This window comes from Dreissena polymorpha, chromosome 3 (assembly GCF_020536995.1).
Source record: "Dreissena polymorpha isolate Duluth1 chromosome 3, UMN_Dpol_1.0, whole genome shotgun sequence".
Classification (NCBI taxonomy): Eukaryota; Metazoa; Mollusca; class Bivalvia; order Myida; family Dreissenidae; genus Dreissena; species Dreissena polymorpha.
In genome coordinates, this window is record NC_068357.1 from 28,229,163 (window position 1) to 28,247,178 (window position 18,016).

Below are 18,016 nucleotides of genomic sequence, written 5' to 3' on the forward strand. Positions count from 1 at the left end.
TGCAAATCTTTGGTTGATGGTCTGGTTCATTCTTTTAATTCTCTTGCAAGTCTGTACTTTATTCAGAAGTTTAAGAATCAATGGGTTAGCGGATATGGGTTCATTTCTTATGTTAATGGTAATGGCTGCCTTAACTTGCATTGCCTCGCTGACATTAATTTACCTCATTTTACTTCATTTTCAGAAATATATCAAATTTAAAAGAAGACACAATTAATTGTGGTGAGAATATAAGCTTCACATTCAGAAATATCATTTATCAGTATGAGTGTTATTTAATTACAAACACTGCATCAGATAACAGCCTTATGTAGTGTTTTATTCACAAACAGTTGTAAAGAAATAATTGACTGAAATTTTAAAAATAAATATGTGAATTACAAAAATGCTGTTGTTTTGTAGGGTATCTGCATTTCTATTTTTACACACCCTTCTTAGTGCTATACAATGTATTAGCATTAATCCAGAACTGTTGAAATGTGAGTCCCAGATGTGAGTCGGGAGTGTACTTTGTTAATACACATGTCAACTTCCAACGAGTCAAATGCTGACAATTAAACTTTCTGTATGTAACAGTTTGCTTTAAATCTACAACAAATCTGTTTGCTTAAATAGAAAATCCAATTAAATCCAATTAAGGCAAACAGTTTTTCCCTGATAAGCCTGTGCAGACTGCACAGGCTAATGCTGAACAACACTTTATGCACACAAATTGTCTGCTTTTCCCATTTGTACTGGATTAGTAGTTTGAATATTGTCAGCACAGTTTTACATTAAACACAGTTGGAAAATGATGTGTAAGTGTACATGATAAATTTGAAAGAAAGCATTTCACAGGTTATGAAAATAAAAATAAAAAAATTTGGGATGATTCTTCCTCAAGTATAATCTTGATTAAAAGCTTTTGTGATAATTGTACAAAGAACACGAATCATTTGTTAATGATGGTTGAGGACATTCATTCTTTTGAATCTCTTCGCAAGTCTGTACTTCATTAATAAGTCTAAGAATCAATACGTTAGTGGATATGGGTTTGTTTCTTATGTTAGGGGTAATCTCTGCCTGTGGTTGCTTTGCTTCATCATCATGAATTAACGTCTTTTTACTTAAAATTCACTAATACTGTAGTATATCAAAGATTTTTTTAAATATTTTTATGAGATTACAACCTACAAAAAAATGAAAACCATTTATCAGTTTAAGTGTGTTTGAACAAGAAACAATGCTCCAGGTAAAAACTTTAAATTCACATTGCTTGTACACAAATAATTGACTTAAATAAGTAGTGAATGTTTGTGTGTGTTAATTGCCCATTCATGATAATTAAGAAAGTACTTTGCAACCAACAGACACTTCAACCACTTTAATGAGTAGTGTGGTAAATATATAGAGGATAGTTGTTGGATTCGGTGGAATATCGATTTAATTTCACGAGTGATCATATAACATAATATTTTCACGAGTGGCACAGCCACGAGTGAAAATATGTATTTTTTATGATCACAAGTGAATTAAAGTCAATATTCTCTCGAATCCAACAAATATTATCTATATATAGAAAGCTTACTAAGAAATTTCCTGGAAAAGTTTAATAAATCGAAGTAAGAAATGACTACAGGTGTCGGATATTTTTATGCTTTTCAATAAGCAACACAAAATATACTAAGTTGTTAATTAAGTCATGATAAAACAGGGTGAGTTGATTACATGGTGTAATGTCACCTGGCGTTGCAACGTCATTTCAGCAAAATAGCATGAAATTACATACACCTAGATCTATATTATACATATGCACAGATTCTATTAGCAGAATCATTGTTATAAATAGTTGTACAGTCAGTCAACCAGTTTAGAATCACCCGGCAAAAAACGTTCGTTCTTTTGACCACAATAATTTCTTTCAGGATTTAGTATCAGTGTGAGAAGATGTAAAAATGAAGGGTAATGTTTATTATGTATGACAACAGGTAAGACCAGACGGCATATGCAGTTTTTTGTCAAAAATAGCCAATTAAAGTTCACCATTCGGAAAATTATTTTAAAAAAAGTATTCAACTTACAGAATTAGTTTTTCAAAACATGGTCGTGGCATTTGTTTCCAAACAGCAAAAAGTTAATTTGAAAATAATAAAGCCTTCTATATCCATATGCACATTTCAAAACATAACTCATTCAATCAGTTCCGGTTAACGTTTTGCTGCATTTATCCCCCTGTAAACATAATACAAAAGCTTTCTTGCTAAAACTTTGTTAATTTATTCCTTTACCTAATGTATACCTTAGACACTTATCATTTTGTTTTTATAGGGGCATTATGGAAAATTAAATACAAATTAATCGAACTGCAGATTATCTGGAACTGGTTGACAAACTGTAACTGATGTATAACAGCACATAATGTGCATTGTTCGTAGGGCAGCACAACGCAATGCTAGAATGACGGACGCAATGTAGGCTCGAGTTAGTAACCAAATTAAGCCGTGAATGTATTCCTGTCTTTCATCTCCGTACATTAAACAAATAAAAACGAACCTCGCTCTGGGAAAACGGGGTTTAATGCATGCGCAAGGTACCGTCCCATATTAGTATGCATTGACTTATCTAAGACGACATGTTACGCAAATGCTTTAAACCCCATTTCCCTGAGAGAGGCTCGCATTGACATATTGTTGTGGAAACCTGTTTCCACTGAATGACGAAGTCCATGCGATTCGAGTGTAGAGCCTTCATTGTGAGAGATCACGTGCACGACGTACACCATCGCGTGCATTTAGGGCATTCTGAACAAACGCAAACTGATTATTGGAATGAAAAAACAACAATAAATTTTATCAGAGATGCTTATTCTATCATTTTTATTGAAATATAATTTGAAACACCGCGCAGTTGTAGTTAAATATTTAGATTGCCAAACAGGGAAATTCGTGCGATCTGTAATTTTAATGTATACTTTTATTTATTGTGCACCTCAATATATTTACGCAATTGATTGATAATTGCTTTAATCTATAAGTCTGTACATGTGTGCATAGAATGTGAAACGCTGTGTGGCACATAAGTAACCGCACTAAATATATCATTATCAACATTTCCCAAACATGCATGTTCAAAAATTGCCCAATTAGATTCAATTTATAACAGTATTTTACAAATTAGGTTTTTATCACGACTGTGTATTCAATCATTATAGTGGCTTAAATGAAAAAATCATTACACAACACTTCCGCTGTTCTTTTTCCTTCTCAAACTTTAGTTATCTTTCGACTTGATAACTCTGTTTACAAAACCCATTCCCGATCAAAGGTCTTTTGCAGTGTTATTGATTCGCCGCTGATAGTTTGATCACGTGTCACAGGTTGCTATAACGATAACCTTTCTACCAAAACAAACCTAAAAACGTCTGCTAATTCGGACTGAGCAAGTAATATAGTTTGCCATTGTGGGCAAATTTGTAGGATATTTCCAGAATCAGCATAGAAATATAGCAGACACATTATAAGAATATATTGTTTTCTATAGGTATATTCTTTAGAATGACGTCTTCTAGCAATAACTTTTGTTTTAAGATGAGGCGGAGTCATTCTAGAACTACTTTTATTTAGCAAGTTATGGCGACTGTCAAGTAATTTTAGTAATGGCGACCAATACAATTATGAAAGAGCAAGTTCAGCAGCAGCAGTACCATCATGTATGTGTGTAAAATAACCAGGGATATTCATTTGATAACATGTTAGTACAATTAGTAATCGTTTGTATATGATTATATCTTCGGAATTATTGTGTTAATTGGCAATTACGTTGGTAAACATTGAAGCAGGTGCGCTGTGAAGTGAAAATTCCTCACATATCTGAGGCAAAAATTTTCAGTGTTTTCATTGACATGACTTACAAAGTGTACTCCAATAACGAGAAACACCAAAATGATAAACAAAAAGCGGAATAAGTAACAAAATCCCGTATTAAAGTTAACTGATTGGCTTTAGTCAAGGTCAGAAATTCTCGACCTTGCATTTGTGTGTTGACAGCTGTTTTTCCGTCTGTCTGTTTTATCTAGTCAAGTGGGGCGACACAGCTCTACATCCTGTAAGTCACACTGTGACTGCATTTGACTTGCTCTCACAACATAAACAATGGAGAAATACGAAAAGATCTGCAGGATCGGAGAAGGCTCCTACGGTGTGGTGTTCAAATGTAAAAACAAGGAAACAGGCCAGCATGTGGCCATTAAGAAGTTTGTTGAGTCAGAAGAAGACCCGTTGATTAAGAAAATTGCAATGCGGGAAATACGAATGTTAAAGGTAATTGTTATGTTGTGCCTGTTTTTGATTCTGATTTTATTCAGCATGTACTCTGTTGGATTCAGAAAATGTATAATCAAATTGCTTGTAATATCGTAATTATCAAGATGTAATAAACAAACAACTCCAGAATAAAAAATGACTCAAAATTACTGGTTTGCAAGTATTTTCAGACTTGATTTGTCAGTCATCACTGCGTTATCAGAAACTGCACTTTCTGCCTAAACTGGATTTTAATTAGAAGAGATATCCTTTAAACAAAGAAAACAATAAAAGCATTAAGTGTCATCCCTGAACAAAAAAATTATTAACAGTGAAAACAATATTTACATGCCTCCAGTAAAGTAGAGTTACTACAACAATTTCCTTCTTTAATGACACATTTACTAAGCAAATACTTGATAGTGCTTCATTCATATATTGTTACTTCATGTACAATTTAGTATAAAGATTTAACTACTACATCTTTTATTTGCCTGCTGAAAGTAATCGTATGTATACAAATAATTAACTTAAACATATTATCTGTTGGTACGACCCTTTAAATGTGAATTGATTACCTTAATTATACTAAGTTTTTGGACACTTTTTTTTTTTCGTGTCCAAAAATGTAAATACGGAAAATATTAAAAAATTACAGGTGTCAAAAAATTTAGAGACAAAAATTAAATGTCGAAAAATAAAAATTGCCGGTATATAGAAATAAAAACAATAAATCAATGCACAATAGTGTTTTCATTTAAAATAGAATCAACTTCACAGCTTCGCTTACGGGATACGGACAAAACCCCTCCCAGACAAAAACCCTCCCGTCATTTTCATAGGGGGCGGACAAAAAACCTTTCATTAATAAACGGGGGCAGACGAAAACCCTCCCATGAAAACACGGGGCCGGACGAAAACCCTCCCATGAAAAAACAGGAGAACAAAACCCTCCTGTGAAAGGAATTAAACACTGACAAATGTTATTGTTTCACACAGTATTGCATTCATTAATCCGAAAAAAATACCCATTGTGTGTATTGTGTTTTCAGGTGTGTGAAATTGAAGAAGAAAATGTGTATTGATTAACTGTATACATACCGCTTTTCGAATGTGCGTATATATCAGATAATCCAAATAATAACAACATCAATTAAAACATAAAATGAGGCCATTTATAGACAAGTGAATTTAAATTTAGATTGAATGCAATACGATACAGAGCAACGTTTAATCGCGTCATACGCGCATTCATGCAAAAAAAGTGCTTTCCTGGAACTTTCTGAAAACCTTGCGAAATTGACAGTGAAATTCTGTTAACAACTAACAATGCGTTTGCATGTAACTAATTTGTCTGAATTACTTATTTAATTTATCTTTGACTGTAAGGTTTTCAATTCTTATCAGCTAATCATAACAATGAACTAGGTAATGGCATACAATAATATATATCAAAATATCAAACTGAATCTGCAACTGCGGACAAAAACCATCCCGTGAAAGCAATTAAACACCGACAAATGTCTATACACAGTGTTGCATTCATTATTCCGAAAAATTAACTCAAAATAGCAAACTGTGAATCTGCAACTACTTTTAGTTTTTAATTAGTTTAATCACAGACTCAATTACCGGTAAAAGCAATTAAACACAGACAAATGTATTTGCTTCACACAATGTTGCATTCATTAATCCGAAAAATCAGTCAATTATGTTTATAGGTCATTTTAGTGTTTTCTTAATGCACTGGATGGCGCACAAATTGATATTTTATAAATTTTATATAAACACACTATTTGTTATTCATACTAAGTAATCATGAACATCGTAGTTCTTATCATACTAAGTAATAATAAAAATCTTAGTTCAAACATTTATAAATTACGTCAAATGGGTGGACAATTAAATAACAACAACATTTTCAATTCAGAAGTATTTAAATTAGTCAAGATATAGTGTAATATGACCTACTGAAGTGAAGTAACTATTACAAAAAATAATTATCTCGGATAACTGACAACAAAAGACAATGTCGGAAATGAAATTCGGAAATGACTGATTTCGGATTTAAAATGTATAAATAATAATTGGTACTTGAATTCGTGGCTCAGATTTCATGGGAGGGTTTTCGTCCGGCCCCGTTTTTTCACGGGAATGTTTTAGTCCGGCCCCGTTTTTTAATGGGAGGGTTTTTGCCCGGCCCCTATAAAACTGACGGGAGGGTTTTTATCCGGGAGGGGTTTTGTTTCGGCATTTTTCGCTTACTCTTGCCTAAAATGATACACTACAGAACACAAAAGTAAAAACATGAAACATACGGCTTCCTTAATAGGAACTCCAAAGATGTCATTTAAAATGCTGTTGGGTTAAGTGATTTTTTCTACTGGTATACAAGTCATGGTTATTGGCTTTTTGACCTATTAAATCTGTTTGTAAAACCCCATTATCAAAGTGTCTCAAGATAAGCGAATACAATGCCGAAATCAGGTAAAATAACGCTGTAAAATATACTGTCAAAAATTACAGGCATTAATGATAGATGAAAACGAGCATGTCCGAAAAATTAAGTAATAAAAAATAATTATTTTGGCCAAAAATAGGTGTGTCCGAAAACTAAGTGTCCAAAAACTTAGAGTAATTACGGTAATTTAAAATGACGGTACCCAAAATGAGCAATTACGTTAATTTTAAATGACGGTGCCCAAAATGAGCTAAACTGTAGCAAATATATAAATTACTGTATAAATCAATATTAATTATTTGTTATTATATGACTTATTGTTTTTCGAATCTTTATTCATGCATTATTCTTGTTATTTATTTAGTATGGTATATGAATAGAGTCTTGTTTCAGGAAAACAGCACTTAATGCATGTGCTTAAAGTGTGGTTTCCAGATTAACCTGAGCAATCCCCACATTCTAATTAGGGATGATACATTTTGCCTAGAATGGGTTTTTGGTTACAAGAGATTTCCTTTTAATGAAAAATGTATGTAAACTGATTGCACATGTTAGTCTGTGATGACATTTTACGCACATGCTGTAAACTGATTGCACATGCTAATCTGGGCTGACATTTTACACACATGTTAATCTGGGCTGACATTTTACACACATGCTAATCTGGGATGAGATTTTACACACATGCTATTCTGGGCTGACATTTTACACACATGCTAATCTGGGATTACGTTTTACACACATGCTTATCTGGGCTGACATTTTACACACATACTAATCTGGGCTGACTTTTTACACACATGCTAATCTGGGCTGACATTTTACACACATGTTAATCTGGGCTGACATTTTACACACATGCTAATCTAGGATGAGATTTTACACACATGCTAATCTGGGCTGACATTTTGCATACATGCTAATCTGGGCTGACATTTTACACACATGCTAATATGGGATGACATTTTACACACATGCTAATCTGGGATGACATTTTACACATGCTAATCTGGGATGACAATTTACACACATGCTAATCTGGGATGACATTTTACACACATGCTAATCTGGAATGACATTTTACACACATTCTAATCTGGGATGACATTTACACACTTGCAAATCTGGGATGACATTTTACACACATGCTAGTCTGGGATGACATTTTACACACATGCTAATCTGGGCTGACATTTTACACACATGCTTATCTGGGATGACATTTTACACACATGCTAATCTGGGATAACATTTTATACATATGTTAATCTGGGATGACATTTTACATACATGCTTTACGCTAATCTGGGATGACACACATGCTTTAAACTCAGTTTTCCCACAAGGTAGCTCAATTAAGTTTTTTGGAGTAAATGGTGCTTCAAATTTTTGTACTTACCAATTTGCCTCCTAGATGGGACAACTTGGAGACTCTTCTACGTAACATAACACAGTTTTACTAAATAATATTGTTTATAAAGTTCTCTTTTTTTGCCGATGTTGATATTAACATCCATATATATCGTTTATGTTTGTATCTATTTAACCATTGTTTATATATAGTTATATTGTGTTTTGATCTTCGTGTCTTGTATATGGAGGAATAAAAGTATATATATGTTAAAAAAGTCAAACAGCTGTAGATATTAATAAATGTTAATTATTGCTATGATAGCATAGAATCTGCAAGAATGCTTTTGTTAACAAGATTTTTGTTTACAAAACTTGCAACATTCACTCACATTTATACACGTGGATGTATTTTGATAAAAGTGGCAGTCAAAAGTTTTGTGACATTTGCTTTGAATCACAGTTGTCAATATATTTTCAATCTTTCTCGTCTTACTATTGGTGTTTACCGTTAAGCAGTAATTTGGGAAGTAATGTTCCGATTTCCTTTTCAGTTTTTATCCTGTTTTTTTAAAGCGGAGTAGGGGGTAATAGAGTTTAGCCATTCATTACTTTTCAGGTGTGAAATATCTTTTATTGATGAATTCAACTCCAATACTATTAAATGATTTAAATACATATTGACAGATTAAGACATATAGCAAGTCATATTGTTCATTCATACTGAATTTTGGGGCGTTTAGTATTCACTTTTGGAAATTGGCTTTAATAATATGTTAATCATTAAACCATAAAAAATCTTTCTATCATTAAATATTGCCCAAAATAGAAGGCGAAAAATTTCGCATATTAAACTTAATATTTTTAGTCCATCCTATGGACTGCACAGGCTTATGTGAGACAACAGTTAACGCACATGCATTAGAACTCGCTTTTCCAGATCAAGGGCACATTTTATTCAAATATGAAACATTTGACATGGATCTGCTTTTATTTAAGATCTTAGATTTTATGATACTCCTCTAGTAACACAGGTAAAATGTTAATTTTAAAATAAAATCTTTTGATGCACTCTTATGATTGTTCTCCTTTACAAATACTTACTTGTTGCGATAATGATCTAGAAGAGCGACTTTGACAGCAGCGTGATTGCTTAAGAAAAATATACTTCAAGATCTAGATAATCTTAGTTCTGTTGAACTTTGGCTCGTGCATTGAAGCTCTTTTTTCACTGCTGAAATTCTTAATTGAGCCACCCATTGTACTGCCATGAAAGAATGTGTAATTGTATACTTTTTTCTAACATAATTTGAATGCATTTATTGACTTTGTGTCAAAAAGTATACATTTGATCTGATAGGCAGTGTTCACTACTTTCTCATAATCGCTTGGTGTGTATTTCACGTTAAGTTGAAGATTCCATGCTTGACAAATATTACCATGATAAAATTGTTCCGCACATAATGGCGAAAGAAAAGCCTATGTCAATATTGCAATCTCTTTATCAGCATCAAAGGCGAATACTTCAAGACTTAATGCACATAATGCTGATCAAGCCATTACTCTGTTAAAAAATCTTCAAGATTGGAGGCTATCTCTGGTGATTGATTAGAGTAGTCATGTTTTTACAGCCATAAAGTTGTCTTCACAGACCCAATCTATGCATGTGATTCAAGTTCGATGTAATAAATCTTCCTATTGTATGTGAAGTTTTTAAGTCCCGCTCTGTGTCTGTGAGTCTGTCGACATCGATAGATGGCAATATGGAGATTATGCAAGTCATTTCATTTTGTTCCTATGTCAAGAATTCTGGTTGCTATGGCAACATATAGACAAGAAATATTGCTGAAGATGGTGGAGTTTCACCAGTAGGCGACTTTTATTGCTTGGCAATAGTCACATTAGTATATAATATTTAAGACATGCTCTGGGAAAACCGGGCTTAATGTGTGGAAAGATACCTAAGTCCCATATAAGCCTGTGCAGCCTGTCAGCAAGCAAACCTACATTGTTATCAGCAAGCAAACCTACATTGTTATCAGCAAGCAAACCTACATTGTTATCAGCAAGCAAACCTACATTGTTATCAGCAAGCAAACCTACATTGTTATCAGCCAGCAAACCTACATTGTTATCAGCAAGCAAACCTACATTGTTATCAGCAAGCAAACCTACATTGTTATCAGCAAGCAAACCTACATTGTTATCAGCAAGCAAACCTACATTGTTATCAGCAAGCAAACCTACATTGTTATCAGCAAGCAAACCTACATTGTTATCAGCCAGTAAACCTACATTGTTATCAGCAAGCAAACCTACATTGTTATCAGCCAGTAAACCTACATTGTTATCAGCAAGCAAACCTACATTGTTATCAGCCAGTAAACCTACATTGTTATCAGCAAGCAAACCTACATTGTTATCAGCAAGCAAACCTACATTGTTATCAGCCAGTAAACCTACATTGTTATCAGCAAGCAAACCTACATTGTTATCAGCAAGCAAACCTACATTGTTATCAGCAAGCAAACCTACATTGTTATCAGCCAGTAAACCTACATTGTTATCAGCAAGCAAACCTACATTGTTATCAGCAAGCAAACCTACATTGTTATCAGCAAGCAAACCTACATTGTTATCAGCCAGCAAACCTACATTGTTATCAGCAAGCAAACCTACATTGTTATCAACAAGCAAACCTACATTGTTATCAGCAAGCAAACCTACATTGTTATCAGCAAGCAAACCTACATTGTTATCAGCAAGCAAACCTACATTGTTATCAGCAAGCAAACCTACATTGTTATCAGCAAGCAAACCTACATTGTTATCAGCAAGCAAACCTACATTGTTATCAGCAAGCAAACCTACATTGTTATCAGCCAGCAAACCTACATTGTTATCAGCAAGCAAACCTACATTGTTATCAGCAAGCAAACCTACATTGTTATCAGCAAGCAAACCTACATTGTTATCAGCAAGCAAACCTACATTGTTATCAGCAAGCAAACCTACATTGTTATCAGCAAGCAAACCTACATTGTTATCAGCAAGCAAACCTACATTGTTATCAGCAAGCAAACCTACATTGTTATCAGCCAGCAAACCTACATTGTTATCAGCAAGCAAACCTAAATTGTTATCAGCAAGCAAACCTAAATTGTTATCAGCAAGCAAACCTACATTGTTATCAGCAAGCAAACCTACATTGTTATCAGCAAGCAAACCTACATTGTTATCAGCAAGCAAACCTACATTGTTATCAGCAAGCAAACCTACATTGTTATCAGCAAGCAAACCTACATTGTTATCAGCAAGCAAACCTACATTGTTATCAGCCAGCAAACCTACATTGTTATCAGCAAGCAAACCTAAATTGTTATCAGCAAGCAAACCTAAATTGTTATCAGCAAGCAAACCTACATTGTTATCAGCAAGCAAACCTACATTGTTATCAGCAAGCAAACCTACATTGTTATCAGCAAGCAAACCTACATTGTTATCAGCAAGCAAACCTACATTGTTATCAGCAAGCAAACCTACATTGTTATCAGCAAGCAAACCTACATTGTTATCAGCCAGCAAACCTACATTGTTATCAGCAAGCAAACCTAAATTGTTATCAGCAAGCAAACCTAAATTGTTATCAGCAAGCAAACCTACATTGTTATCAGCAAGCAAACCTACATTGTTATCAGCAAGCAAACCTACATTGTTATCAGCAAGCAAACCTACATTGTTATCAGCAAGCAAACCTACATTGTTATCAGCCAGCAAACCTACATTGTTATCAGCAAGCAAACCTACATTGTTATCAGCAAGCAAACCTACATTGTTATCAGCAAGCAAACCTACATTGTTATCAGCAAGCAAACCTACATTGTTATCAGCCAGCAAACCTACATTGTTATCAGCAAGCAAACCTACATTGTTATCAGCAAGCAAACCTACATTGTTATCAGCCAGTAAACCTACATTGTTATCAGCCAGCAAACCTACATTGTTATCAGCAAGCAAACCTACATTGTTATCAGCAAGCAAACCTACATTGTTATCAGCAAGCAAACCTACATTGTTATCAGCCAGCAAACCTAAATTGTTATCAGCAAGCAAACCTACATTGTTATCAGCAAGCAAACCTACATTGTTATCAGCCAGCAAACCTACATTGTTATCAGCAAGCAAACCTACATTGTTATCAGCAAGCAAACCTACATCAGGCCCCTGTTGGTCAGATATCATTTCTTTATTGGCCCAATATCGGGACCTATATTAAGTCATAATCGTTTTGCTGTCTGGCGTGACTGCCTGTAATTGGTTATATGTGAAGCCATCATTTACATATTGAACAAATAAAGCAATACAATATTAATAAAATATAAACACTATATTACAGTGAATTTTTTTGCCCAATTGGGAAAAGTACATGTACCAGCAAAATTGGGAAAATCATGCTCGAAAAAACCTGAAATTGAGAAAAACGCGTTGTGAAGTCTTCAAATTGGAACATGGATGTATTTGATTTTTTGCTCCTAAATACTTTGAATTTGATAACTTAATATTGTCAAGTTGTCAATATTATACTTTCATGACAGACAAATAAGCAAGTCTATTTACATGCAGTTTGACAGAAAATTTACAATTCTGATTGGTAATATATGTTTTGAGACAACCAATTAAAAGTTTAAATTTAAAACTTAAAAATGTAAATATAAATGTTCATTTTTAGGCATGATCTTCTGTTAAAAAATACTTTATGCAAACACATAAAATCTCTTATGTTTTAAAGATGCTATATGAGAACACATAAATTTTAAGGCAGAAATGAAAATTATACTAAGTTAGTCGCAATAAATCTTTATAATGAATCTGCTAATTGATCCAAGATAACAGATTGCTTGTATTTTTGTAACACAATATAAAGTAACAGTCAAGTTACTTAATCATGAAAATCGTCATAAGCTGTTGTTGCAGTTTTAATTCTGTTCTTCCTTTCACCATTAGAATCACTTTGAAGCCATTCTCGAATGAAATGAGCCTTGTTCGAGGCAGACTGGGCTTAATGCATGTATGTAAAGTGTCATCCCGGACTGGCCCGTGTAGTCCACACAGGCTTATCTGGGATGACACTTTTTACACATGCATTAAGCCCACTTTTCCTGGAACATTGCTCAGAACAGCAAACATTTTTTTTACAGCAACTGAAGCACCAGAATCTAGTAAATCTGATCGAGGTGTTTCGACGGAAGAAACGTCTGCATCTTGTGTTTGAATACGTAGATCACACAGTGCTTAACGAGTTAGACAGACATCCTAGAGGGTATGTAGCCTTTCATTTTGTATGTAACCTTGAATGTTGTATGTTACCTTTCAACGTCATTTTCTGTATTGACTTTTATTGCGCCAAAAATAATTTATATTAGAAATAATAGGTTCTTTATAAAATTAGGGGCCGATGCTTGAGATGCTTGACTTTAAAGACTGCTGTTTTAGTGTTACACTTTTGAAGTTTGTTTTCTGAAAACATTCGGGTAATGCATTCACAATTGTAGTATTTTACATTGATTTGATTGACTGTGTAGAGTAGATTGGTTGATTGATTAAATTTAATTCAATCAAATGGTTATTTATTATTTATGCCAGCAAACAGCTTATATATAGGATCTGGCACGAGTTGTCATATCATACCATATTTTATTAATCGAGTTCAGGAATTTTGTTAGTAAGCGAACCTTTTAAATAAGCAAATTAAATAAATGTTTACAAAAACATAATGATAAATCCCGAATGTTGTTTACATTTCGTGACATCATTTGATGTTGCAACGTCATTTCGGCAAAATAACAAAATGCCATTTGTCAATAAACGAAATTTAAGCCAATGAAAACGCTTAAAAATGTTGTATTACACATGTGTAACATAAAAAAATATGTTATGGTTGTATTACATGGGAAACAGGGTATAGCATGTGATAAATATATATTTATCAGAGTATTTTATCGGCTTAGTAAATCATCTTATACATGAAATGTATTAATCTTGAAGGAACAGGTTTTTAATGTTGTTACGTTTTCCATTTCAGTGTTCCAGAGCCTATGGTGAAAAGAATCATCTATCAGATTTTACTTGCTGTAAATTTTTGTCATCAACATCATGTAAGTATACACTGCCTTCTTTTTCATGTGTAACAAATGCATTTAAAAAGGAGGGTAACAATTATATTTTATGGATTTAAAAATATGTATGTTTTAGCCTAAGGCAAAGGCCATTTCACATTGTTTTTACACTACGATCTGGGACCTTTATTCACACGTATGTTGAGCATATCGGTCATTAATATTGCAGGGATTCAAATGAAACTTCATATTGAGGACAAACAGTTTACAAGAACTTTGACATTTTCTTCAATTATTTAAAGAGTTGTTGCCCTTTGTGCAAATTTCATGAAAAAAGCATAACTTTAGTAGTATTGATTGGATTAATGTGACATTTTTATGTCCCCCACCACTATAGTGGGGGACATATTGTTTTTGCCTTGTCTGTTGGTTGGTTTGTGTGTTTGTTTGCCCAAACTTTAACATTTGCCATAACTTTTGCAATATTGAAGATAGCAACTTCATATTTGGCATGCATGTGTATCTCATGGAGCTGCACATTTTGAGTGGTAAAAGGTCAAGGTCAAGGTCATCCTTTAAGGTCAAAGGTCAAATATATGGGTCAAAATTGCTCATTTAATGTTCACTTTTGATATATTGAAGATAGCAACTTGATATTTGGCATGCATGTGTATCTCATAGAGCTGCACATTTTGAGTGGTGAAAGGTCAAGGTCATCCTTCAAGGTCAAAGGTCAAATATATTGGGACATAGTGTTTCACAAACACATCGCTTGTTTATGACTGAAAAATGCATGACACTAAATTCTTTCATCCATCAAAAGATATTGTGGTGGACCTTTTTAAGGCAAAACTTAATTCTCTTATGTGTTTTATGCCTCAATCATCTACTGGTGTTGCTAGGCATATGTTTGTCTTTCTGTTTTATTGTCTGTACAAGGTATGCTAACAATAACGTGTTTCATCTAAAAATGCTTTCTATTAAAGCTTTGATATTTGCATGGATGTCTCTTGACACACCCACATCACCTGACGTACCTCATTTTGACCTTGACATCTACTGGAGGGGGGATTTGTTATCTCAACGCTGCATTGTGTTAGAACACCATTCATACAGAATATATATAGTGCTTATTATCCCCTGCCATAGGCGGAGGGATATTGTTTTGGCGTTGTCCGTCCGTTTTTCAGTCCGTCCGTTTTTCCGTCCGTCCGGCACTTTTGTGTCTTGGAAGTGCTTTGGCGGATTTCATTGAAACTTGGTATGAGTATATATATGGATAAGAGGATGATGCATGCGAAATGGCATTGTACACCATCTGTTAATAACAGAGTTATGGCCCTTTGTATCTTGAAAAAATAATTTTTTGGGTCAGGAGCCTTATCTTGTAAGTGCTTTGGCGGATGCCATTAAAACTTGGTATGAGTATATATATGGATTAGAGGATGATGCACACCAAATGGCATTGTACACCATTCGATAATAAAGGGGTTATGGCCCTTTGTATTTTGAAAAATGCTTTTTTTCGTGTCCGGAGCCATATCTTGGAAGTGATTTGACTGAATTCATTGAAACTTTGTATGAGTATATATATGGATAAGAGGATGATGCACGTTGGTGTTGTCCATCCGTCCAGAAAACTAAACTTTTGTGTCCAGAAGTATATTGGCGGGGGATATCAATTCAATGAATTTGCTTGTTCTTTACCAGTATTTAATGTACTGAAATAAATTTCAAATGAACCAACAAATTGGAATGGTATTCATTCCACTTGAAATTTCAGAAATTTAATATTAATCTGTTGAATTCATGCGTTATTACATGTCAGTTTGGAGTAATCAGGTGTGCTTGATAACAAGTCTCTGCCGATCTGACCTGGATCTTAGTTACCCTGCTAGCAATCAGGAGTTTTCTCTGCAAGTAATCAGGTGGAAGATATGGGCAAGTGCCACGCGTCTGTCTGCTTTTGCCGACCTTCCCAACTAATTTTTACAGATATTGCAATCAAAATATGGCTCGAAAATGACGACATTCTATGTTATGTATGTGTATTACTCATCATGGTAAATAAAAAAGTCGTCAGGCAATTTGAAATTTTTGATAGGTGCAACTTGAATCATTTACACCAAATTGTATTGGAAAAACACGTTTTTAAAGTCTTTTTTTTTTGGCATTCAAAAGCAAAAAAACTACAATATTTCAGGGTTTTTTAATGATATGTACAAACTTGAAATTTATTTTTAATAGTTTTAAATGTTTTTAAGCCATATAAGATCAAAACTAGACAATTGTATGTGTTATACATGTTCGAATGAAATATATTCATAATAATACTCAGGTACCTTACATTAGTTTCATCGTGTATGTTCAGAAGTTATGATGTGCAAGCAGTGTGTGTATTGATGATATGTATAATGATGTGTGTATTGCAGTGTATACATCGGGATGTGAAGCCAGAAAACATACTGATCACACGGCAAGGCCAGGTGAAGTTGTGTGACTTCGGGTTTGCAAGAATATTAAGTGAGTATTAGCTGTCCAATACTTCTTTAAAGTTCCTGTTTTTAAAGCAGTTTTCAAAGTACTGCAAATTGCTCTTAAAACTTGTTTGATCACCAAATGTTCAATAGGATTTTTAACCACTTGTAAGGTCAGTCTCTGGCAAAAACTGTACAGGAAACACATGTTTTTACATTACCCATCTCCATCAAATAATGCATTTGAAGCTTTCTGAATGGCTAAATACATTGTTAATGGCTTAATACATCGTTAATTCTTAAATACATTGTTGATGACTAAATAAATTGTTAAATGGCTTCAACATTTTTAATGGCTAAATACATTGTAACGTTGTTTGCTAAATACTTAGTGAAATTGTTAATAGCTAAATCCAAATTGGTAAAAATATTGTTAATGGCTTAAAACATTGTTAATTGATAAATGCATTGTTAAATGGCTAAAAACATTGTTAATGGCTAAATAAATCATAAATGGCTAAGTACATTGTTAAATGGCTTAAAACATTGTTATTTGCTTAATACATTGTTCAAGGCTAAAACATTTTAAAATGGCTAAAACCATCATTAAAGCTTGATACATTGTTTAATGGATTAAAGGCCCTATAAAGGTGACGATCGGTAATTATTTACTAATTTTTAAATATTTTTTAAATATTTTATTAATAAAGGTTATCAAAAAACAATAGATATATGCTTTTGGACATAACCATTAAAAAAAGGCATACAACTTGTTTTGAGCTCAAAATACAGTGTCCTCCAAGTCAATCGTGTTTACAAACAATATTTACATCGCTGTTTACTCGGGAAAGTGAAAGTGACTCAGGTCACCAAAATATATCGTTAATTTTCAACGTTTTTCGGTATCACTCACAAAGTAGGTCTCTTCTAAATGGTTAAAAGGTTTGTAGTAATCTAATAAGTTACATTCTGCTGGTTAAAATTTTTTTAAAATAGAATTAAAGTTGAATTTTCTTTTGGCTATGTTTAGCATACATTACCGCTTTGAGGCTACACATCATGTTAGCTGCAAAGTTGTAAACATTTTTTCCAATTATGAAACGGGTATATCTTCTATAATTCTTGACAACGTTGCACCTAAGCTGTGTTATTAGCATTTTGTATGCAAGAGTAACTGAAATCCAGTACAAATTAGACCAGTTTATATGCATAATAATAATTATTGGATTTGTCACCTTTATAGGGCCTTTAATAGATTGTTAAGTGGCTAAAATCAAGTTTGACATGGTTAATGTATAAATACATTGTTATTGGCTAAAAACATTCTTTAAG

General features: G+C 33.5%; 2 protein-coding genes across 7 annotated transcripts in view; one reads left to right on the forward strand and one right to left on the reverse strand.

The window, feature by feature from the left end:
- The window catches only part of LOC127873427 (NADP-dependent oxidoreductase domain-containing protein 1-like), a 47,742-nt gene that overhangs the window by 26,505 nt on the left and 3,221 nt on the right, over positions 1 to 18,016 (reverse strand). The gene's annotated exons all lie outside the window — the stretch shown is intronic.
- The window catches only part of LOC127873425 (cyclin-dependent kinase-like 1), a 28,612-nt gene continuing 13,996 nt past the window's right edge, over positions 3,401 to 18,016 (forward strand). For 5 of the 6 annotated variants that reach the window (XM_052417286.1, XM_052417287.1, XM_052417288.1 and 2 more), the window contains exons 1-4: positions 3,401 to 4,298; positions 13,290 to 13,411; positions 14,174 to 14,246; positions 16,640 to 16,730. In XM_052417286.1, the coding sequence (XP_052273246.1) occupies positions 4,131 to 4,298; positions 13,290 to 13,411; positions 14,174 to 14,246; positions 16,640 to 16,730 (454 nt within the window). In that variant the 5' untranslated portion in view covers positions 3,401 to 4,130. The remainder of the gene's footprint in view (positions 4,299 to 13,289; positions 13,412 to 14,173; positions 14,247 to 16,639; positions 16,731 to 18,016) is intronic. The other variant, XM_052417285.1, reaches the window with a different exon arrangement.